The sequence below is a fragment of the Perca flavescens genome, chromosome 3, assembly GCF_004354835.1.
Source record: "Perca flavescens isolate YP-PL-M2 chromosome 3, PFLA_1.0, whole genome shotgun sequence".
Taxonomy (NCBI): domain Eukaryota; kingdom Metazoa; phylum Chordata; class Actinopteri; order Perciformes; family Percidae; genus Perca; species Perca flavescens.
The window spans coordinates 24,625,359-24,650,052 of record NC_041333.1 but is presented as its reverse complement, the minus strand read 5'-3'; the positions used below and the strand labels follow the sequence as shown (position 1 = coordinate 24,650,052).

The window sequence follows — 24,694 nt, the reverse complement described above, 5'->3', positions numbered from 1 at the left end:
ACCAGTGTTAAAAGCCACTTAAAGGATTTGGTGTTGGAAAACAATAAAACTAAAACATTCATACTTTTTATAGACACCGTAAATCTCATTAGGCTAATCCAAACAAACCATTAATGTAATAAAACTGTACATTGCCGAAATAATTTTATTTATTTATTTTTTATTGTATGTATGTATGTATGTATGTATGTATATATAATGGCATGCCGTTTGGGAAATTATTATATTTATTTGAAGTTTGAATATATTGAATCGTATTCTGAATATATTGAATGAATCTTGAATATATTATGTCCAATCACTAGTAAATCAGAGGCCTTCAAATCTTTTCATGTCAAGGACCCTGAAATAATTTTAGATGGCCATGTGAGTTCATATATCTGCTTTTGTCCAATGTGTTGATTGAATAGAAATATAATATATAATATTTGATAAAACGTTTTTTATGCATTCCTTATCAGTGCCTTTTCTGTAGAATGAGTGTAAAGTATCCTGTGAATAGATAAACTATTTAACAGGCTACCAAATGCACCCAGATCCAGAGATACTACATTTTATGAATAATAACCTTATACACCATGGGAATTAAAAAATCAGGTCGATTTCAGGCAGCACTCGGGCCACTAAGAGGTTAAAGGAGGGAGTTGATTGGTGGTGTTTGGTCAGACAGCGATAGGTCACTGCTCGGTGGTCTGCTCTGTGCGGCTCTCATCCGTAAAGTAACGGGCTGCGGTCTCCGCCTCCGAGATGTACTGATTTGAGTTTGCCAAACAAAGCAGCCGACTTCAACCGGATTTATTCAACCTGTCAACATGGACGAGTACCGTCTGTGAAGTTATCCTCCGGAGACCTTCTCGGTGTGGGAGTCTGTTGGACGGACAAGTTCGTGGAAGTCGCGGAGGTTGAATCTAAGGTAAAACGGACCTCAGACGCTGGTGAAACATGTCAGACTTTTACTGGGGGTTTCTGAGGTACACACACTGCTTAGTTTGACTTTACAGTAGCATAGTTGCTTTGTCGATACGCGTTTTGCTGTCAACCCGAAACCACCTCAGTTTAGCAGTTTAATAAACCAAGGAAAACTCGCGCGCGACATAATGTTTAGATTCACAATGTAGGCTATATAGCCTACCTCGACATTGATTAAATAGGCTACGTTGATTAAACCGTAGGGTGTGGAGTACACAATACAGGCCTATTGATTTCCTGATAGCCTATCCCATAATTCGGAATCTCCTGCATCATCCAGGACTCTATATATCCCTTGCTGTGTCTGCCCCGTCTGTCCAGATCCTGCTGCCCGTCTCAGACGCCGCTGTGTGCGCGCATCACCTAACTTTACTAAGTGTTCAGATAAGCATGTCTATCTAAGATAATTGTTCAGACATGTAGGCTACGTGCTGTGTTTGCACCTGCTCTGTGGACCAGGGGTTGCTTCTGTAGCGTAAGAAACTGGCCAGCGCTGTTTGCATCAGTTGCCCGGGTCGGGGTTCGATCCCCATCACCTCTGCATGCCACTGCATTTAAGTTAGTGGTCGATATTCATAGAATGATGACTATTTTCAGTTTCTCTTTTTAGTTTCTTTGTTTTTGTTATATTATTATATTTCACTGTACAGGGGCGTAGCACAAAATTCTGGGCCCTGTAGAAAGGCATTTTCTATGGGCCCTTCCCATCATCCACAGCTATTCATTCTAGCGTCTTTTTGGGCCCTTCTCACATGAGGGCCCTGGGTACTCAGTCCCCTTTTCCCCACCCAGTCCGACACCCCTGATTTCACATACTAACTTCAAGTCCTGTACACATTGATGTTAAAGCTGGCACGAGTCATGAAAGTCTAAAAATGCAAGTCCTTTCTGTGTGCATATGGGCCTTAACCTGATACTAGAGCCCACTCGTCAAACAACCATCCTACTGTTAGGCTACTTGTTCCAAGTTTTAACTTTGACATTTTACTTAGTCACTTGTACAGTAAAACGTTTTTTAGATGCATGTTAAGTTGTAATAAAATGCTTTGTAGAAGTGTACTCATTTTCATTAAGTGTGTTACATTTTGTTTTTCAGTTTGGTCCTAAGTGTTTGATTTGTTCCTGACATGCCATATGTCCTGTGTACATCGCCATCTTGTTTGTAGTTGGTGCAAGTTTGCTAGTGTGAAAATTAGGTTCAAGTAGAATCCCATAATTCCCTGAGCAAAGAATTTGTTTTGGGGTCACAGACCAAAAGGAGTCAGGTCGCCACACAGGCACCATACAGTAAATGCAACACAGAGTGAAATCACAGGGTAACCTCACATTAAAGGATGTTCCCGGTTTTCTATAGAGTTTAGTTTTTGTGTTTTTTGCTATCATTTTTATTCTCAAGTTTAGATGTTGTTGACCAATAACTGTATTTGTTGTGCTTGTTTCTGTTGATGCTGTAATCCTCTGATCAGAGGAGTTCTTCCTGTATAATCGTGTGTACTTTACTTTGAGTAAAGGAAGTTGGCCTTTAGGTGACAATTAAATAATGTCTTTATCTGCTGATACACCCTCTGGAGCAGCTGGTGGTCTTGGACGCACATTTGGGTAAATACAGTGTTTCCCACAGATTAGAAAGCAATTTGTGGCAGGGGGGGGGTCGCCCCATATCACCAGGGGGGGGGAGGTTGTCAACAAGTATCAAAAACTGAGGAGGATCACGCTGTCTCCTACTTCAGTGCCTAACGAATTTACCTAACGAACAAATTAATAACATAACTAATTCCACTGGTCGGACTGTTCCTCAACACAGGCCTTTTTCAGTCAGGGAAAATACTTTTCAATACTGATCTGGATTGAAGCAACAAACATTCAGTGTAAGAGTAAAAAATTATGTAACATTATTTATAATACGTTTATTTGATTCACAGCTGCTACATATAGTGTTTTGACCTCGACAAACCCAACTGCGTTTTAACGCAAACTTGCGACTAGTTAACTTTCTAAAGCAGGCACAATCGCTTGTTTGCTAAGAGTCGGGTCGGTCATTGTGAATGTGTGATTGCGTAAAGGTGTTCACGAGATAGATACCAACCTTTCGTGAACTTGTGAATTTCGCCAGCCGTCGTGTCTCTGTGTGTGTGTGTGTGTGTGTGTGTGTGTGTGTGTGTGTGTGTGTGTGTGTGTGTGTGTGTGTGTGTGTGTGTGTGTGTGTGTGTGTGTGTGTGTGTGTGTGTGTGTGAGTGAGACACAAGTGACAGAGAGACGGAGGAGAACAGGGAAAGAAAATGCAGAAGAACGTGTTTTAAATAGAATAAAAAAAAAAAAATGAATAACGCAATGTGCATCAGCTGGTGTTGATAGTGTGGAGCACCGCCACACATTAGTCTATGTGTGGGAAACACTGAAATACAATATTGGCTTTAAGAAACTAACAAAAACAACACTAAACACGCTCTGGTTCATAAGCTATCACAACTATGGTAAAATAATTTTCTATCTGTCCTGATCAAGTCCCAGATGTTTACATGAACATTGTGTGCTGGTGACTGCACTAGGTTGGTTGGTTCTATAATGGGACTGCTGCCTTGGTGTTTGAGAGGACATGTAGGTGGTGTTGTGCACATGAAGACTCCCGGGGGGGGGCTCAAGCTGAATCTGCAGCTTATCCCTCAGTCACAGCAGGTGTGTGTGTGTGTGTGTGTGTGTGTGTGTGTGTGTGTGTGTGTGTGTGTGTGTGTGTGTGTGTGTGTGTGTGTGTGTGTGTGTGTGTTATTTATAGCGTACACAATACTTGACACATTCAGAAATAAACTGTTAGAACAGTTAGTGTCTGGGAAACCGTTGCAGTAGGTGTTATAGACATTTATTAACCAACACAATGACTGCAGCATCTAAGAAAAGAGTTCTCTAGAACTCTTGACTGTATTGCTGTTCCGGAGATGCTGTGGAAAGGCCCGTAGGTCACTCGCAGCAAAACTGCAACATGCTCCCAATGAGAGCAGTCACCGTGGCTGTCGCTGGGGCCAGCTCTCTCGCTTTCTCTCTCTCTCTCTGTGAATAAGACCACTTTGAATGCATCCCACAGTTTCATGTCTCCCAGTTTCCGATAGCCCCTCTTCTCTCAGCTTTTTGTGGCTGTCAGGCCTGGGAAAATGCCTCTTAACCCCACAGGAAATGGCAGTTGGTGAATAGACAGTTCAGTTGTTTTTACCTCAGTAGTGAAGTACAGTTGTTTTACAGATTATGTTACAGGGTGAGATGTTTCAGTATAATGTAAGGGTTGTTTTTTGGACATGCACTTCAAAGTCCCGTTGTTTTCACTTGTCGATTATGTCGATTTTTGTTATATTGATTATTGTCCTGTCTTTTCAGGCTTTCTAATGGAAACCCTGGTCATAGATTTCTGATGGAGTACATTCTAAACGTATATTATCAACACCAGCAACCTATAATTACTTTAGTTGTTTATTATAAACGTTGCCAATAAGTATGCCTATTACAGTCTATTGAAATTACTTTGCTATAGGTTTATTATCAGTACATCAGTACTAGAGAATGTGTTTTGTGGGCTGAGCTTTCTTCAATTCAATTTTATTTATAGTGTCAAATCATAACATAGGTTATCTCGAGACACTTTACAGATAGAGTAGGTCTAGACCACATTCTATAATTTACAAAGCCCCAACAATTCCAACAATTACAGTAATTCCCTCAAGAGCAAGCAGTGCGACAGTGGCGAGGAAAAACTCCCTCTTGGGAAGAAACCTCGGACAGACCCAGGCTCTTGGTAGGCGGTGTCTGACGGGCCGGTTGGGGGTGTGATGAACAGTGGTAATAATAGTCACATTAATAATGGAACAGTGACTGGATGTAGCAGGAAGCTGCAGGGTTCAGAAGGAAGCAGCATGACATTGCAGGGCACCGCTGAGCTCAGCAGGGAGTGCAGCAGGACCACGGCGACAGCTGGAACCAGGATCTTGGTGCCAACGTTCTCCAAGGAAATACGCTGGGGGGAAAAACATAAGGACTCCGGGGAGTAAACTCCCCAGAAGCTAGGATTAGTAACAAGCATTTCTGGGACGGAATACACACAAATAGTAATAGTAATAGAAAGGGAGAGGAGAGAGCAGCTCACTGTGTCAAAGGAAGGAAGTCCCCCGGCAGTCTAGAACTATAACAGCGTAACTATAACAGCGTAACTAAGAGAGACAAGTCCTAAGCATTTTGTGTGGTCTAGTTGTTTGGTCTAGGCATGGATTTCCTGAGTATTGATATTTGACACACATTTTCTTAAATCATTTTAAAGGCTCCTTTTTCATATTAGTGTTGTTACTGAAAAAGAGGGAACTGTTTAAGCTTACGGCATTATTCACTGATATGTCACTCCATCACATTATGGTAAAGAGACTTTTAACAGGGTTTCAACCATCCGTTTGAATACCTGACTAGGAGAAATTCTTTAATAAACAATGTAACAACAATGTAAAACAATGTGATTCAAACAGTTTGTCAGCAAACAGTGCAGTTCACGTGATTGTGAGTTAATTATCCCTCTATGAGAAGTTGTGAGCAGCATGGATCTAAAAATTGGCACAGTCTCACACCCTCAGATGGGAGAAGATTAATTGTATCTGCTGAAGCTCCAAAAGGGGAAACAGAGCAGATTCTTTGATATATTTCAGAAGATTTAATCATATTTATAAGCTCTGACAACATGGGTTGGTATATTACCTTAAAGTCTGAAAATGATGTAATTAGGAGCATCGTCTAAAGTAATGTAATGTACGAGATTAGTGCTGTGGTAGTGTCAGTGCAGCCAGCAGCTACATAAACACGTCATTCGTTCATATTAGCAACACCAAATAAGAGAGGCAGTATAGCGTGACAGGTCCAAATATACTGTCTGGCCATCAATTCATTAACTAGCCTCACTTAATGGCTTCTAATTTCGGTAATAAAAATGTAATAGAACCAATCGGACCTTATTTAGACTAATCTTGCCGTTCTGTTAAGAACCATAAACTGGCTTTGTATTTGGTGACTTGAAAGCTGAATCAAGCTATTATGGACTTTATGTAAGATAATTTGATTCCGTTGACTTTTTTTGGTTAATATCATGGCATTTTTTAAAAATCTCTTTAGGGCTGATACATGGTATTTCCAAGGTGGACTTCCCAATAGATATACCTGTGCATTAGTGTACATATTTACTTATTTATTCATAACAGGCTGTTTTACCGTTTCATTTGATTCTCCTCAGTTTACGACTCTATCCTACTTTGACTTTGCTTTGAAAAACTTCCACTGGGAATCAAATGTGTACCAATTATTCAGCTACTGTATGGGGAGTGTTTCAATGAGGATGTGACATCCAGCCTTCTGAAAACATTGTGAAGAACAAGTAGGCATAAAATGAAGCATTATTCTGCCACTGCATGGCTTTTTTTTCTTTCAACTCAAATTAATTCAGAAGAGAGTTGGCCAATTCGGATCAGCACCATTTAGTTGTAGCATTCCTAGTGCCTACCCTTAATTAAAGTGCAATCATTTTGAAACCAACCAAACTCATTCATTCAGAATTTTTTTTGTTTGTTTAAACTCCCTTTCATCACAGTTGTGACTCTCGGGTCTTCACTACAGCGTTACATAATACGACATGCTGTGTTAATACTACATACTTCACCAAAGAGCTGTGCATGTTTCCATAGTGTAACAAGGCTATTTTTAGAAGGCAGGGTGTCTAAATAAGAGATGAAAGCTATGGCTTTATTCCGTACAGAAATTCTCTACAGTATAGACAAGGACCAAAGAGAAGGAGGAGGCAGCCCTTTTTGTGATGAGAACTGGAGGACGGTTGCGTGGCTGCTCTCATTAAGAAGTGTGCACTCTGGGCACATCAGAATACATAATTTAGGTAGCTGTATGTTAAAAGTTTGTATATGTAACCTAATGAAAACTCCCAAAATTTGTGAGGAAGCCTTGTTGGATAGTCTTTTAGCTTTTGTAGCTGTTAATGTTATATGTAAGTAATAAATGACTGAAAATAACCTTGCGACCTCCTTGAGATTGCAGGGTATTTGCAGTACAATGTGTTCCTTCATTTGTCTTTACAGCAAGTCTGCGTTCAGTTAGATGCTAGTGTGACTGGAGCGCTCGCACAGATTTATACAGTAGAGTAGCACAGGAAAGGGAACGGGTAAGATGGAGTGAAGCTTGTTACGTGAGCAGGGTTAATAATCTCATCATAGCTTCACAGTGCATGTAATATTTTCCCATCACTAGTAATTCTACCGTAATAACATACTGCAACCCTGGTGCGTTGCATGATGCACTCCTACATGAATAAGTAATTGCTCAATGGTCAAGTTTAATATGGGGAGCGGTTTGTTTAGTATTGACTCAATGGACACATCAATACCATCATGCCTGTGAGGAAAAAGATCAAGGAGAATATAGAATAAATTACTTAAGATGCACTCTTCTTTCCTTTTAAATAAATGGGTTTTCACATCCATTTTGGCCATTTGTTACACTTAAGTTTTATAGCACGGTAATTAACTTATTTACGGTCAGATTTACTGAGATTTACCTAAACACGTTTGTACAAGTATCCAGCATCCAGACCTTTTTTATCCTGTATCTATACAGATAGGTAAGGATTTTTACAGCAGCCTCTTCATTGTTATAGGTCATACTTTATCAACCATGACAAAGATATTTGCCAGTCCTCAGATGCTCTATGTTTTGTGCCACTGTACAGAATTAATTTGACTAATGAGAGCACATAATGCTGCATTTATTTTTACAAGTTCCAGTTCAATCAGCATCAGCATGCCTCTGTAATCTGCCCACGGTCTTTGACATAGTGCAGACAGGGACACCGCGCTAAGAATAGAGACGCAGCAAAACAATAGAGCTGAACTTTGATGGTCACTAATGACGCGTAAAAGGCAAGCAATCACACGGTCATTGTGGGCTGTGTAGCCATCATGGTGATGGAAAACTGTGATCTCTATCTCAGCTGTAACAGCAAAGCGCCTCAGTGGTAGGTCCATCTGTTGACACCGCTAACGTATGCATGGCAAAGTGCACAAGGCACTGAGACACAAGACGGCTTGACCATTAGAGTCCGTCCTGCTGCGCACTCTATTTTATTTAATATTATCATAGTGTACTTACACTGCACAGGTGTATCAACACACTCCCCAGCTAGAGAGCAGTGTTTCACAGTGTTTCTAATACATGACTAATCTAAAAATATCAACACATAAAAATAAAAACCATGGCAGAAACAACACTCTTTAACTAAATCCTCAGCCATGCCCATATGCTCACTGCTCAGCCATGACATCACCTGCTCGGCTAAGTTGAGCCTTGCGATGCCAAAGTAGGACCTGAGGCTACTAGGAGGTGTGAAACTGTAACAGGAAACATATCGTCATCATTAATGCATGATGTCTCCCCACCTCCACACTCCGCCCCCAGGTCGGAGTGTGTGTGTGTGTGTGTGGTTATGTATGTGTGCATTTGCTTAGCATTGCACATGTTTATTGGAACATAAACCGTGCCACGGTGGAACATGCATACATTATATTCACACCTCTCGTAATGAATACTAAACAATGAGTTCATAATAATTTATTAATGCAAGTGGAGTGGATAAATCGCTAATTTGTATCTATGAATTGTCTGTTCTATCTTAATCATTTGTAACATACAAGGACATCATTAGAAATGACCCAGTTGCATATTTTTATTAGAAAAATACATTGTTGTAAAAACATAGCATGGTTGGGTTCTTATAGCATTTTCATTTTGGATTGTTAAAGCTTGTCTAACAGTTGTCCCATTGATTATTTTTTATTAATGAAAAAGCAGTGTACAAAATGTTGAACCATTTGTAATTATAGCAGAAAACGGAGATTATGTGAAGAAGTAACCTACTGTATATGGTAGAACGTCTAGTTTAGACCTTAAATATTTAACCTTTTTGTAATTTAAAATTGTTGAAATATGTTTTGTTCCTGCATTGAGCGCAATATAAACAATAAATCCCTTTCTTAAGTAAGAATTTTAAAAGGTTTTATTTCACCAAGAATGTGGAATTTGCACACTGAAGTGCACAGTGCTCCTGTCTTTTAGCACTGACCTTTAAATAGTCCAATTGCTCTGAGTCAAATATTTGCAAATTAATTTGTGCTGACTGAAATCCAAATGGAAACCTAAATATTTGGCCGGCTATCGCTGTTACACAGATAGCAATGTTTGAATTCACATCTATAGTGCCTCAAAATGAGTGGTTAAAAAAAGAACGATCTGCCCCTCATAGCTAATTCTAATTCAGTATTTACTGGGAAAAATATAGGGCCATCTCCAAATGACTTTTATTTTACAAAGTTATTGAAAAAGTTATCCATTATTAGCTAAGCAGTCTGAGTCATGCTTCTTTCAGTATCTCCATTGATATTTTGATAGCTGCAGATTGAGGTCAGTGCTCAGTGTTGGTGCTTGTTGACCTACATGCAGCCTTTGACAAAACCAATCGGGCTACACTGATGAACAAACTGATGCCGTGTGTTGGTGTTACATGGTTTGAATGGTTAACATCCTGCATTTCAGCAGAAAAAGTGTATTTAAAAAAATATATATTTGCATGCTGTTAGAATGACTTATGGTGCCTCTCTTAAGTCCTATTCTGCATTTATGTTCTAAATAAAATTAATAAGAAATAAATTTGTTGAAACTTTACATTGCTTATTATAGTTGTATATGTATTGATGTTGATCATAGGTTACTCACTCCCACTCAAAATGTATTTCTTCTGAACACAGATATTGATAAACGTTATTCTTGTCTGTATTATATTACAGCAGTCCTTAAAATCTATTTTTAATGTCCAAGTTTCAGGATGCAATATATGAGTTTTATAATCACTTAAGCTGCTTGGCTGTTCCTTTAAAACCCTCTGCCAGAAACTCTGGAGTCATTTTTTCTTTTTTTTTGTCTTGGCCTTATAGTATCGTCTGTAGTGCAGTCGTCAAATTCCACTTCTATTAAGTCCCTTGGATCAACTGTAAGATCAGGCCTATTCTCAATTGTCCCTTTTAAGAAAAGGCTTTTTCATGCTTTCACTGCCTCTAGGCTGAATTGTTGTACTGTAGTTTTCCTCTCTGAGTCAAGAGCAGCAACAAAGCTTAGATTTACAGTAGAGACAACGTTCGTTCAGATTCCAAATCTGTTACAAATTAGCCCCCTTTCACATTTCTGATGTTCTTAATCTAGTTTAATGTATTATAGCAAATGTATTCTATATTCTGTAAGGGTTCTTGACACTGGAACATTCTGGCTAAACCTTTTGGCCAGATTTTAAAATTTATCCTAAATAAGCTGTATATAGACATTTTTCATTCAATGGTTTAATGTATTTAATTAGGAAAGATTTTTGTAGTAGTAGTGAGTGGTACTGTAGTGGCCGTTTGTCAACAAACAAAAGAAAATTAAACTTAAATCAACTTTAAACGACAACTTCTAGCACCATGGGCAGGTGATGTACGCAGGCAAAAAATTAAAATCAAATTCAAGACTGGATTCAGAGTTTATGGCTGGTTCATTTAATCCAACTGAGCAAACAGTAGCAGCCTACAGCATCTCTCGAGCTGGTAAAAAACCATGTGCCCATCGCCCAGGTGCATGCAATCCACATTCTACTTTTTTATTATTCTAGGTTATTAGGTTGTATAATATTTCTGTGCAAACAGTGCATGATCTCTTTTCTATCTCAGTAGGCACATACCCGTTACCCCTGCTATTTGTTTCTCACCTCATAGATGACCAGCTGAGAAAGCCATATGTGTAGAGCAATAATTCTAGTGATTCTAACAGCATAACTTAGGAGGAGAATGGAGACGGTGGTGTTTACTATTGACTTTGTTTTTCTCACTCAGCTCTGACTGCTTCCTTTGTGATGGTTTTCCCTCAATTTATTTTATTTTTCTTCTGTTTGCTTGGCAGTTGCACCTGCAAAACAGTTTGGGCCTGCCTTCTGCAATACTCAGGGGTTTCTCATTAAATAGGGTTTCTCAGCCAGCACAACAGGCTCCTTAGTCAAGGTTAAACATTTGGGGAGAAGGTTCTTTAGTTTTCTCATTTGTAAGCAGATGCCCTCACTGTGGTGTATTCTTATCATTTTTGCGGATGCCCTTTAACCTATGAAGCAGTTGGCCACCACTTAGATATCCATTGTGTACGGAGGCTGTGTTCTACAGAGGTTGTCTGTTATTGCTGATTTTCTTTGAGGAAATTGACACAATGTTTAAATGTCTGTGATACATTTAGGGAAGTTATTAGGGAAGAAAGGTGTGGGCTGGTGCATGGTGGTGAGTAGGCACTGTATCTTGAGTAGATCAGAATTTGATAAAGTATGAGTGTGTTTGTGCATCTAATCACAAGTGCTGCCTGTTTCCTGTGACTAGTCATCATGGTATCTAACTGTGTGTGTTCCTGTACAATATGCCTGCCTTTTTAAATTATGTGCCTGTGTGTTTGTGTATCTGTTTGAAGTGTGCTTGCTTATCTTGGTCATCATCACCCTCAGCCTTGCAGTCCTATCACCTCCCTCTAACCTGTAGGCATTAACTGCGTGAAGACGGCGACACACTGGGGCACAAGACGGACCTCACCCTCCAGCATGGGCACAATCCGGACTGACAGTGACTTCCTCTGCTGCAGCAACTTTAAAATGAGCACAAAGTGACAAGAAATAACCTCCCAGCCTTTACACAGTATCAGCATCAATATTCAAGGGCTAACAGTTGGTGCCTTACTCTTTAGCATTACACTAGCAACAGCAGCTGAGGTAACAGCTTTGGCAGCTTCGACAGTAGCACAGCGTGTGTGTGTGTGTGTGTGTGTGTGTGTGTGTGTGTGTGTGTGTGTGCGTGTGCGTGTGTGTAACTTGGCCTGCCAGTACCTGGGGAGGACCAGCAAAGGAGTTGTGTTACACTCCCTGACAGACCTTATACATGTTTCATCTGCTGCTCTCAGAACAGAAGCCTCCTTTTTATCTAATCCAGCCCTCTCCTCTCCAGCCTGAGTTTACTGCCACAAGACCGCTCTTCACAGTCTGTCAGCCAGCCACCGAGCTGATGCATATCAACCAACAGCTGAGGAGCAGCACAAGGACTTAGTCAGGCCCAAGATAACTGCTATCAGGACTTCTCAGCCAGTCTTTCAATCCATTGGCTGTCACGCGGAGAGGGCTTTAAAATAAACAAGCAGAGCTGAGGGGTCCGTGTGAGGTCCACCAAAGATTGTCACGGATCTAAAAGGTGCCTCATCTGTTCAGCACTAAACCTCCACTTTTATGTAGGTAAAAGCCCTTCAAGCTGCAGAATTGCAGCATTTGCAGTTCTTTTAACCAAGGATCTCAAAAAAGTAGGTGTTGTATTTGCACTTTAGAAAGCTAGTCAGGACCATGAGTGACACTCTTAGGCCCCCTTCACTCCAGGTGAGCGTCCCAAACGATGCTCCAGCATACTCAGACGGAGGAGCCAACACAGTGTCGGATGGCTCCGTGCAATCCAGCTTCTCAACCCCGACGCTCCGACGCAAGCGCTTCAAGATGCGGCGCATGAGGAACGTGCCCAGCGAGAGGGAGCTTGAAAGGGGGCGGCTAACCAGCGGCCACCTCACAGCCCGATCCCGCTGCGGCTCCAAGGAGTACCTCCAGCTGCCTTCCATTGAGATCACGCCATCCAGCGACGAAGATGCCACCTCTTCCTGGTCGCGCTGCTCCACGCCCAGTGCCTCTCCACGACGCAAGCGTTTTCTGTTGAGGAAGTGGCTGAAGGTCCGACAGAAGAAGGAGCAAGGCAGTGAGAGCAGGTTGGTATGGGCCCTCTCTACTCACCTCTCCTCATTCCCCTCGTCTCTCCACATCTTACCTAATTCCTCCATGCTGCTTCAAGGCTACCTGCACTAATGTGTTATATCAATCACTGAAAGAGAGTAAAGTTGCTGGAATTTTAGAACATTTAGACTTCTGTGTAGCATGAGGTCTCTTTTCATCTTTCAGAGTTTGATGCTTGATCAACAGCATGCCGTTTAATGTCCACTCAGTTTAATACAAGGTAGTAGTACAGTGTTTATTTTGTTAGGTGCTTTTCTAAGTATTCTTGCGTTCAATCTGAAGCAAAAAAAAGAATTTCATCCCTTCTGTGTTCATGTATACGGATGGATTAAAGTTATCCTGAGTCTTCTCCCTTTGTTCTTTTAGTAGCATACATTCTACTGCATCTTTTTTTGCTTTGTGGTATAGTAGCATGTTTTTTTGTTTTTGAATGGATCGCTCCAAACTTAACTGTTTTGTAAGTGTAGAGTGACCTAAGTACTGGAAAACAACCTCCTTGCAAAAAAACCCAAAATGACAAATGACACCAGTAAGTGAAATGTAGATCATCTCCTGACATTTATAGGCATGCTAATTAGTTTTGTTTAGTTTTTTCTCTTTTGTTTACATATGGATCAGGGAATATGAGATCAACCCATGTGAGCCTTGTGAAGGTTAGAGGGCACAACTTAGGTTTAGGTTACGCTTATAAGAAATGTAAAGGTCATGCATTTGAGCTGCTAAAATGATAATTAATGGCAAAGATTGTTACACTCCAAGAATTGACCCAGCAGAATGCAGACACATGGTCACCCACGTTAACAGACTTCTTACTCCTGGGATCATAAATATACACTCTTGATGCTGTGTTTAAAACAAAGGGCTCCTGTGATACTGTAGGGTCATCTAAAACTAAAGGTTGGTGCGACTGCAGTACAAGAGGAAAGGTTGAGGAGTTCACAAAATCAATTGATTTCATCTTATCGGATACATGGTATTGAGATCTACTGACACCTGAGATACAGTATGTGATGGTAGTACTAGAGGAAAGGGCATAGGGTTCAAAGTTAAAGTATTTTAGCAATTTCAATAAAGTGACCGTCCTTATTTAAACATGTTAAATGAGCGTGATGAAGGGTTGTAGTTTATAAAAATGCAATACAAATTTATTCATAGTAAGTATGCAACATTCTCAGTTGAGTGTTCAAAATCAGGGAAAGACGCAATCTGTACATGTATCTGGATACACTATACCATAAACTAAAGCTGTCCATCAGTCCCTACAAATTAAGAAAATATATACAAAGATTGCAAACTATCTCGATCGACTTTATTTGTGATTCTGTGAATTAACTTATGTTGAGGACTCACAAAGAGAATCTAACGGGTATACCAAAAGAACTCCGTTCTGGTATGAGATTAAACTTTTTTTTTTTTCTTTTTTTTAACTATACTTTTGAGCAGTTTATGTTTTGGAATGAGTTAAGTCATGATTTTTATTTTACCTGAGATTTTGGAGCAGTCCCTGGTGCCATAAGACAGTGGTTCCCAACCTTTTTTCCTTGTCCCCCCCCCAGAAACCAAATTTGAGGTAACTCTCGAGATAGAGCCTTACCTTCTTTTTTGATACAGAGGAGTTATCAGCACTTTTACGCTTCTCCGCCATGTTTCATTCATGAAATAGTGACGCCGTTGCAGCAGGAAAGACGAGGATGATAGCAGCTAGCAGCTGACCTGATGACAGCAAGGGTCACAGGTTAAGAGGTCCCAGAGGTTTGGCCTACTAAGTAGCCTGCCTACAATTTCAAGCGAGAACAAAAATATATAGTTTTTATACAGATTTTTGTATACATTATATATTCCAGTGTATTATCATAATTTGTTTAACATGTGCAAATATTTCTTTTTTACCTCAACCTTAAACCAGATAAAGACTTGCTCACCCCCTGTGATCTTTGCCGCCCCCCAGGTTGGGAACCACTTCTGACTACGTCATAAGCTAATGCACTGAGCTGAGCGCCATCACTGTGTTGTAGTTATGGTAAAATTGAGTCAACCAGAACCATTTGTTTTCCATTCTTCCTTCTGCTTGCTTTATTGTACTCAAATTAGTCACGGGAGAATTCGTTGGACGTGGCCTACTTTTATCATTTTTGGGACATAATGTCATCTTTTCACAATGTATTAACAAGTGTAGTTCTTTGAATTAAATCCTAAGAGTTATCACTGGTGACAGATGGCAGGACAGGAACAACTTCACTACTCACTCCATCAATGTGTTATCTGAGTGGAAGACATCAACTCTCCAGAGGCATGATTGCATAACCCCGACAACCTTACTGAGTGTGAAATGCGTCATTATCCAGCGCACCATCAGTACAGCCCGGCTCCCCCTCAGGGTGTAATGTGGACTCTTCTAACAAGTGTTCCTCAGCTTAACGCCATGCTGTGGCATTAAGACGACATGGCTCCTCCTCAATCTGCTACTTATTACTAGCTGAATGTAGTATATATAAAAAAAAATCTATAGGCTTAAAGCAGTGTGGGAATGACATGAATAATCCAGATCTTAATGTTTATCTTAGCTCATTTATTTATATAGGTTTGTCATGTTCAGGAAACAGTGTGCTGTACCCCATGTTCTCATAGATATTTTCAATCAAGTCAGCACTGTTGCCCACATTCATTTATTATTGCTGCAGTGAGGGCAGTTTTTTGACAGCCTAATATATAATGGAAGATTGTTCCAAAATAGCACCGTTGTAACAATAAAAATAGCAGCGTCTGGCTCCATGCATGCACAATGGCTCTGGTTTTACAGCCAGAGTATGGAGCATGGCTGGCTGTGAACACGCTGTAAGTTATCAAGAGATGCTCTGATAAGATTCAGCTCCTCTTGTTCTGACATGAGCTGCACCTGCAGCAATGCAAGGTAAGGCAAGTTTATTTGTACAGCACCTCAACAGCAATTCAAAGTGCTTGCCATAATACAAAATGCTAAATAAGCTAAAATGGTATGAAACGGAATGAACAGGGAAACAAGAAATATTGTGCAGCTGCAGGCCACATTACCAGACCCATAAATGAAGAAAAAACACTGAAAAAAAAGAATAGTGCAGGCAATCAATCAAATATCAAAAACAAAATAAAATTTCAAAAACACTAGTAGTAATGTAATGAGTTAAAAGTGAAAAAGTAAACCAAAAAATGATGCCCTTTAGACGTGCATGGATACATGTGCAGTTGTAGTCATCGCTGTTGTCATTCTAGCCTTTGAAGGGGTTCTCGCCTCTGATTTTCCACTCCCGCTGGGACACATCCCATTATCAGTTTGATATGAAAGTAGGAAATTTGTCTGTGTGTGTCTGTCTGTCTGTGTGTGTCTAGGAACAGTGGAAGTTTGCAGACAGAGTGGAATCTGCTGTTCTGCAGGCTGATAACAACAGGGCTATTTTGAGGAGGTGGTGCAGTATCTTTCACCCGGCTTCACTACTTCCATTTCGTCCAAGCATTTAAATATTTCAGACACACAACCTCACAAAGCGTCTAAGGAAAACAAGAAATCAGATGAGTTACCATTAGCCATTTCAATAAATGTTAATAGGACCACAAGCTCGTCAAGTTACTTCATCACAGCAGCGAAAGAGGAGGAAATGTACTCGAATAACTTGTTAGTTCACCATTTTTTAGCAATTAAACTTGTATGTTGGTCATAAAGTGAATGAAAAAATCTGTGCAATTGTTTGTTCTCGTGTATTGTCATGGATCAGGGCGAGTGACGAGGTCCGTCACCTTAAAAATTTGCTTTGCATCAAGTAAGGTAACTCTTAAGAATGTTACTGCGTCTGGGTGCCCAGATGGCTCAGTTGGTGGAGCGGGCGCCCATGTGTAGAAAAAAAAAGAATGTTACTAAGTCTGATTGCATGTCAACCGTAAATATAATACCTTCTTACAACTTACAATATGTTTACACCAATGACAGCCAAATGTTAACAATGTGGCTAAGATAATGAGATGCTTAAAAATATACAAATATGATTTAGATTTGGATCATACTTGATCTAAAATAAATAGTTTGAATGCTGTGAGCACAGACCAGCTGTGTTGTGCATTCTACATTGTGAACAAAAATCCCAAATAATGCATCAGCACAGGCATTTTGCATTTTGTGCTGTTTTACTGTGTACTGTAGCTTAGGGGTCTTTAACGTTTTTTTAAAGCCAAGGACCCCTTAACTGAAAGAGATGGAGCAGGGACCCCCTACTACATGTTTTATAAAATTAAGTTGCATATTAAATTGGTCCTACAATTAAACCTAAAGCCTTTACACATACTGTACCTTGTTTGCATAGAATACCAAGCTATTCAAAGCCTAATAATTGTTGGCATGATTTTATAAATGATGCTTTAATGTTAAACATTCATGTTGCACACATCTGTGGATGGCCTTAGTGACGATAGGCCAGTAAGCTGTGGGGATTTATATTTGCTAATAATATGTTGGATTAATATTTGGAGGCACCCCTGCATTGACTCTGAGGACCCCCTAGGGGTCCCGGACCCCGTGTTGAAGATCCCTGCTGTAGATGGTTTGCAATGGCTTGCAAATCTGTCTATAAAATTGACAGTATTTTGTTACACCTCTTTGCTGTCATGTTGAAAGCGCATATTCCATCAATTGTGTACGAGTAATGAATAATTCAGTGGGGCCCATGCCACGTAAACTTTCTGTCCTCTTAATTTCAAAAGAACATGCACAAAAGGAAAAGGATACATATATAAACACTTGCATAAACCTGAACAAACTCATCTGCATTCACGGCACATATGTCGCCCCTCTGAGAGAACAGCTTGCAGACACACTATACCTGCTGCAGACGAGACATGAGGGAGTTGAGCTCAAGTGATATTCCACACACACAAAAATGTTTCACCTTATGTAGGCTATGTGGTAATAAAAGGTGTCAATTTCTGAATTAATCCACTGATCTTGGCTCTGTACTGTCAATATACAGTGTCAGTTTAATGTCTATACATACCAACTGCTCAAATGCATAAATGGTACTGTACTGTATGCCACACTTGAATGCATCTTTTCAACCTTAATGTAGCTTTTCAAAGACTATTTAAAGCTGACTTTTACTTAACAACACTCACTTTTTGAACTCTGCCGATGTGATTAGTTAATTTTTTTTGATGTTATCCAATTTAACTGAGTAAAGACAAATACATATTGAGATGATTATTTCACTTCTTTTGAGAAAAATAGCACATTAAGACGCAATACAAGGTTAAATGATTGGGTAATGGCTTCTTAAGTTTAAAACCTATGTTCAGGGTGCATCTACAGCATACAAAAAGTCTCAACTATCAAAATATGCTTTCTCATACATTCCAGGTTCCCCTCCAGCCTTTTGTAGAGCATTGCTCCTGTTGGAATTGGATTAGGGCACCCCGCAGAGTTAGTGTGAATTAATGAAAACCTTTCCCAACAGAACGGTTTTATTCTTAAATGTCAAAGTGTGGACCGAATGACAGCAGAATCTTATAATAGGGAAGTCAGTCAAAAATCTCTAACTACTCATGCTTTTTATGCTCTCTCTTATTATCAGGAGCCTTATTTTTTTCATAGCCTATGTCATATAGCCCCCTCTAGTGTTATCATTTGGTATGTGCATCCACAGGACAGGAGTCTTATCCGGGCAGACCAAGTTGCCATATATATTTGACGCTTAATTTGCAGGATTTTGGACAGCTGATGTTTGAACCAGCAGCAAGAGATTTATGACAGAAACTGATACTTAAATAATGTAGTGCAAAAAGCTGAAAATAAATGTAATGTTAAAGATTAGCTGTCAAGTTTATACAATAGGGTCTATTTATGCCATGCCTTTTCTTCATGTTTTTCGCCTTGTGTTTCTTGTTTGCAGCTGCAAATATATCATGGTAGTTTACATAGTAACTAATTACCCTGATTCATGAGAATACTTACAATAACCTTTTCTTAAATAACACGAGATGAAATGGATATACACAATCAAATTTCAGTTTAATATAAGCATGCTGTGTGTGAATGATTGACAGACTCTCTTCTCTTGCATGTGACATTGCAGCAGCCAGCAGAGCAGCCAGCAGAGCAGCCAGCAAAGCAGCCATGAAGATGACAACACTCGCTTCTTGACTCCATTTATCCGAGAGGAGAGGTGAGCAATATATGTGTGCGTGTGTGTATGTGTTGCCTCTGGATGGGCCTCAATATTATAAGATTTTCCCAATTTTAATGAAATTTTAGCTTAAATCAGAGGACTAAATCCAGGAAACATTTTACTATGGTCATTCAGTAAACTGAATGGTGGAAACCTACAGTATATGTTGAAACTGTTTTTTATTTTTGCAGTATAGCTGTATTATATTATAATTTAAGGGCAAATCAGGGCACAGACAGTACGGTTGTGTCTATTTTGTCTACCAGGTCACTTGCAGATTCATGCTGCTGGGATGAATAATCAACTCAAAATGTCAACGTATTACCTAATCTATGGTCACAGCAGTCTATCTTTTGCATGCATTCTCCACTAGGGGGCACTTCCTTCATACTGGTGCACAAAGGCACTGCTACATAACTTGTTTGTCTGTTTCATTGTGGCTTTTTAATTTATCTACTTTTTCTCCTTCAGAATACAAATTCAAGCCTTGAACTAGCAAAAATAATTCTTCTTGGAAGAGACTTAAACAGTGCAAATGGAGTAATGTCAGTGACATTAATAAGAAGACCATAGAGGGTGTTTGTGCACTTGACTCGCACAAAAAGGCCTTTTTTGTCCTTTTTCCGAGTATCTGCCTTTTTAAAAGTCATATAGCCATGTGTAACTTTGACTATTGATGTCTCTACTTTCCCATAGCTCAGTTTGAGTTGAGAGACAGGCAGTATCATTAGCTCTTTGTCACCTTAGAATATGCTGCAGTTGTCACAGGAGCACAAGTGACAGGCCTGGACATGAAATCAGTTATTGAAGAGTGTGTGTGTGTGTGTGTGTGTGTGTGTGTGTGTGTGTGTGTGTGTGTGTGTGTGTGTGTGTGTGTGTGTGTGTGTGTGTGTGTACCTGGTGGCGTGGGATGTGATATGCAGTTTCATATTTTATACCTGAAGTAAAGCCTTGCAGCCAGGAGGAAACTAGTGAGTGATTTCTTACATAGATTAGGAAGTGTGTGTCAGGAAAGTACTGTAGAACTATCTGCATTACTGAACTTTTTATATTGTCTTTTTGGCCTGAAATACAGTTATGAAACACAGTATGAAGAGTAGAGTAGTGAAAGCTACACTGCACTGATGCAGGGGTCTTTGATCTTGCTTGTCGTGCAACCTATTTTTCAGGGTTGGTGGTCAATGATTAGTTTTTGTCTTTTGGGTTTGTTTTCTAGCAAGATGGTTGTTTAGCAGCTAACATAAGTGTCCCAGATGTTAGATTTCACCATCAGCACCTAAATGCAGTCAAATTATTTTTGGCTAAAACAATATATTAAATGGCTGAAGTAAGGCTGGGAAATATATCGATACTATATTGGTATCGTGATATGAGACTAGATATCGTCTGTTAAAGGCTGCATTACAGTAAAGTGATGGCATTTTTTGTGTTACCAGACTGTACTAGCTCTTCTGTTATTTTTACCTTTACCCACTTAGTCATTATATCTACATTACTGAAGATTATTTATGTAAAATCTCATTGTGAAGATATTTTGTTTGTCAACCCTATAATATCACCACAATATCGACATAAAGGTATTAGGACAAGAATATTGCGATATCTGATTTTCTCCATATCGCTCAGCCCTAGGCTGAAGTGTCAGATTTAGATCAGCACGTAAATGTAAACAGAGTTGGACTAAGGATAACCTGTACACTAAATCTCAGCCAAATGTAACACCTTTCAGCTCTTGGAAACAGTATTGAGCTTGCCAATTTCTAGCTCTGTAGCACAAGCTAAGAAGTTTAAAGTGCTCATATTATGCTTTTTGGATTTTTCCCCTTTCCTTTATTGTGTTATATAAACTTAGCACAAAAAGTAAGGAAATTTGTATTTGGTAGATCATTTATCTGTGGTAACAATGCTTTTTGGCAATAAATCTTATACCATTGGAAAGCCCGTTTAGTTCCCTTTCAAATGGTGCCCCATTTGTAAGGAACATGTATTTGTGGGATGAGCAGCAGCGCTGAGTATGTGAGTTGCGGCCATGAAAAATTTGCCAAATCTTCTCTGCCAATGCCAAACAGCTTATTCTGCCATTGACTCGTTTGGTGTTTGGTGGATTGGATGATTGAAGTTTGAAGAAACAAGACAGATTGGCAATTGAAGAGCCACAACAGCCTGGCACTTCCTCCTCATGCTGGTCACCAGCCTGGTCACACACTGCTGTGGGATGGCATCCCATTCTTCAACCAGCAGTCCTGACCTCAACCCCATTGAACGCTTGTGGGATCAGCTTGGGCGTGCTGTTCGTGCCAGTGTGACCAACACAACCACGTTGGCTGACTTGCGACAAATGCTGGTTGAAGAATGGGATGCCATCCCACAGCAGTGTGTGACCAGGCTGGTGATCAGCATGAGGAGGAGGTGCCAGGCTGTTGTGGCTGTGTATGGTTCTTCCACACACTACTGAGGTTCCTGTTTGTGAAATGAATAAATTGTTCAATTGCCAATATGTCTTGTTTCTTCAAACTGCAATCAGCCTTTGGCTGACAATAAAGTTGTGTCGTATCGTATCGTATCAATCCACCAAACACCAAACGAGTCAAAGGAAGAATAAGCTGTTTGGCATTGGCAGAAAAGATTTGGCAAATGTTTCATTGGCACAACCCACATACTCGGCGCTGCTGCTCATCCCACAAATGCATGTTCCTTACAATTAGGGCACCATTTGAAAGGGAACTAAACCCATATTTCCAATGGTATAATATTTATTGCCAAAAAGCATTGTTACCACAGAAAAATAATCTACCAAACACAAATGTCCTTACTTTTTGTGCTAAGTTTATCTTTTTGTGCACGTTATAGGTTTACAAAGTGAAAAAGCCCAAAGTCCACCCCAAAGGGACTTACCATCTTCCAGAGAAAACACTGTTCACAAACTGCTCCAAACAGCTCTATTGTAGTCCAGCATTTACTTCCGTGACAAACATGTGTCACTTTGTAACACACGTTATAATGCTCGCCTAGCTACTAGCGTGGCACTCCCTCATACTCTGCAACTGACTAGCTAGCAGTACTTACTGCGCATGTGCGACTCCCAACAAAGATGGTACAGAAGTGAGATGTCTCACTCTGTAGCTAAAACAGAGAGCTCAACACACAGGGTGAAAAGAGTAGCTGCAGCAATGTGCAGTACAACAAATCTATGGTGTTTTCTGAAAATTAAACCACATAAACCTATTCTGGTACAACCTCTAAATACAATTATGAACCTGAAAATGAGCATATGATCACTTTAAAGTCATATCACATAACCACAGCCTTCTTACAAAAAACTTGAGGCAAGGAAATACAGGACTATACCAAGGTTTCTTCTGTTACTATGGCTAATTTCATGTTTTTAGTGATGCACAGTTAGCTTTTTTAGCATGTGGGTTAAATAGTTACTGACTGCACAGAGAAGAGGCTGTTTCGTGATCACACAGGTGTTAATATTGTCAGAATAGCTATGGTAATTCATTTATTTTGAAAATGGTGTAGGAATGATCTGATAAAAACAGAAAATGTGTAGGAATCCTCTTCGTCTAGCCTCGTAGTAACCACCCACTTAGCTCCCTTTAGCTCCGTCTACCGCTCCCCACGCCTCCACTCTTTCTCTCCGTCCTGCACTCCTCTCCTTGTTTCTCTCTCTGGCTCTCCCTCCCGCGCACTCTTCTCGCTCAGTGTTTGCACTTGCTCGAGTTAGGAACAGTACCTGTCAAACCTATGGGATTTCTCGCTGTTCTTCTCTTTGCTGTGCTGGTGATAGCTAGTGAGGGGTGTCTGCAGCAGCTGCAGGGAGAGCAGCGTTCTGTAGCCGGCTTTAGAGGGCACGGAATGTCATGTCTCCTCTGCAGGTAAAAACAGCTGCATCTCTGCCTGGAGGCTGCACCGCTGCCTCTCCAGAACGCTTACCCGTCTCCATGTCCGTCAGTCTTGTTTTTTGCTCTTACTGCGTCTGTTTCTGTTTGTCTTGTGTGCTGCAGTTTGCTCAGTGTGCTATTTGCAGCTGTATTTTCTCGTAAAGTGACAGCAGGCTGCCGGCTAATTATGTACAAGTTGCTGTGATTTTTTTTTTTTTAGCTGCTTCTGCCAGATTATCAGGGTAATTTTCATGTATTTGCATCTGAGGCTTTTGCCAAGTTCAACTCCTCTACTATAACTGCAGATATGGTTATGTAACATTAATGGATGACATTGCTGCTAAGACAGTGTAATATGACTCATTGAAGATGACGCAGCACATGGTTGTGAGTTGTGAATTAGGATAACACACTGAGACATGCCATCGCAGTGAAGAGTACAACTACTGTATAGTGACACTTTACTTTAACCCGCCCTATTTACTGTAGCAGGTATTAGCAAGGCAAAGGCAATGCAGAGCGAGATATGAACAAATAGTCCCAAGTTTCATTTTAAAAACATTCAGTGGCAAACAGAAAAGTCTTAAACCCTGATTTGAAAGAAGAGAGTTGGAACAGAAGTTTTCTGGGAGTTTGTTCCAGATATGCTGTGCATAAAAGCTAAATGCTGCTTCTCTGTGTTTAGTTTTGGCTCTGGGGACAGTAAGCAGACCTGTCTCAGAAGTTCTGATCCAAGATGAGTTGATTTAATATTTGTCAATGATTATAATTTCTCCTTTTAAGCAGCCGTAACTGGATTTTGAACTGGTTCAATAATCCTTGACAACATATTTGTATTCATTTGTAATAGTACAGTGCATTTTAAAGAATTTATCAACTGATAATACATGTGTATGAATCCTTCAGGTCTTACAGAATGATAAACACTAGGTTGTATAATGTTATCAAACATACCTTAACTAAACATACCAATAATGGATGCTTCATGTGTGACAATGATAAACGCTAAAAAATGTCTCAATATATGAACAAAAAAAACACTTAATAGTATATTATGTTATAAAACTTGTATTATTATTGCTATTGTTAATGATATTCAAAGTAGTAATGCAGTGTATAATTAAAACTGAACTGAGATCAGTGGCATTGGATTCAGTACCCCATGACTGAATTCTCTCTCCTCTCTTTTCCTCTGCAGGTCTGACAGTGCAGCGGACAAAATCAGGTAAGTGTTCTTTGGGACTACCTTTCCTTTACCTATAGGAGTGTGAGCATGAATCGTATGCCGGTGGGCTCATGGAGTGGAGATACAGTGGGACTGGCCTAGCTCACCCCATTTCCCCCGGCCCTCCCACCCTGTATGTGACACAGATTCACAGCTTTGTCCGCCAACCAAGGTGTCAGAATGTGCTTTACATTTGGAAAGGCCTGCAGTGAATACAGTTGCAAGCCATGGAATGCCATTGTTTGCTTTTATTGGACAAACAACACCAGACACAAACAGGGCTTTGTGAGTTGGACACTATTGTGGAGCTTTTAGTCTTTTAGCTAGCCAGCCGGTGGCAAGTCAGCACTGTGGACACACACTGTGGGCACAGACACTTTCTTCTTCAGGGTGTGAAGGCTTTGCCATCATAAGATACACTGTGCCACTGTACCAGTTCTTAAGCAAAGAGGTTCAAGGCACAAGCTGAAAAGGTGAGTGATAAGTAATGATGTTTTTAGTCTTGTGGTGCACTACAGGAGACAGT

General features: G+C 40.1%; 1 protein-coding gene across 4 annotated transcripts in view; it reads left to right on the top strand.

The window, feature by feature from the left end:
* gramd1bb (GRAM domain containing 1Bb) overlaps window positions 1-24,694 on the top strand; it is a 144,283-nt gene that overhangs the window by 38,794 nt on the left and 80,795 nt on the right. For 2 of the 4 annotated variants that reach the window (XM_028572402.1, XM_028572395.1), the window contains 3 exons: window positions 11,592-12,846; window positions 18,964-19,053; window positions 24,142-24,168. In XM_028572402.1, the coding sequence (XP_028428203.1) occupies window positions 12,437-12,846; window positions 18,964-19,053; window positions 24,142-24,168 (527 nt within the window). In that variant the 5' untranslated portion in view covers window positions 11,592-12,436. Of the gene's footprint in view, window positions 1-698; window positions 914-11,591; window positions 12,847-18,963; window positions 19,054-24,141; window positions 24,169-24,694 lie in introns of those variants that run through there. The other 2 variants (XM_028572408.1, XM_028572419.1) reach the window with 2 other exon arrangements.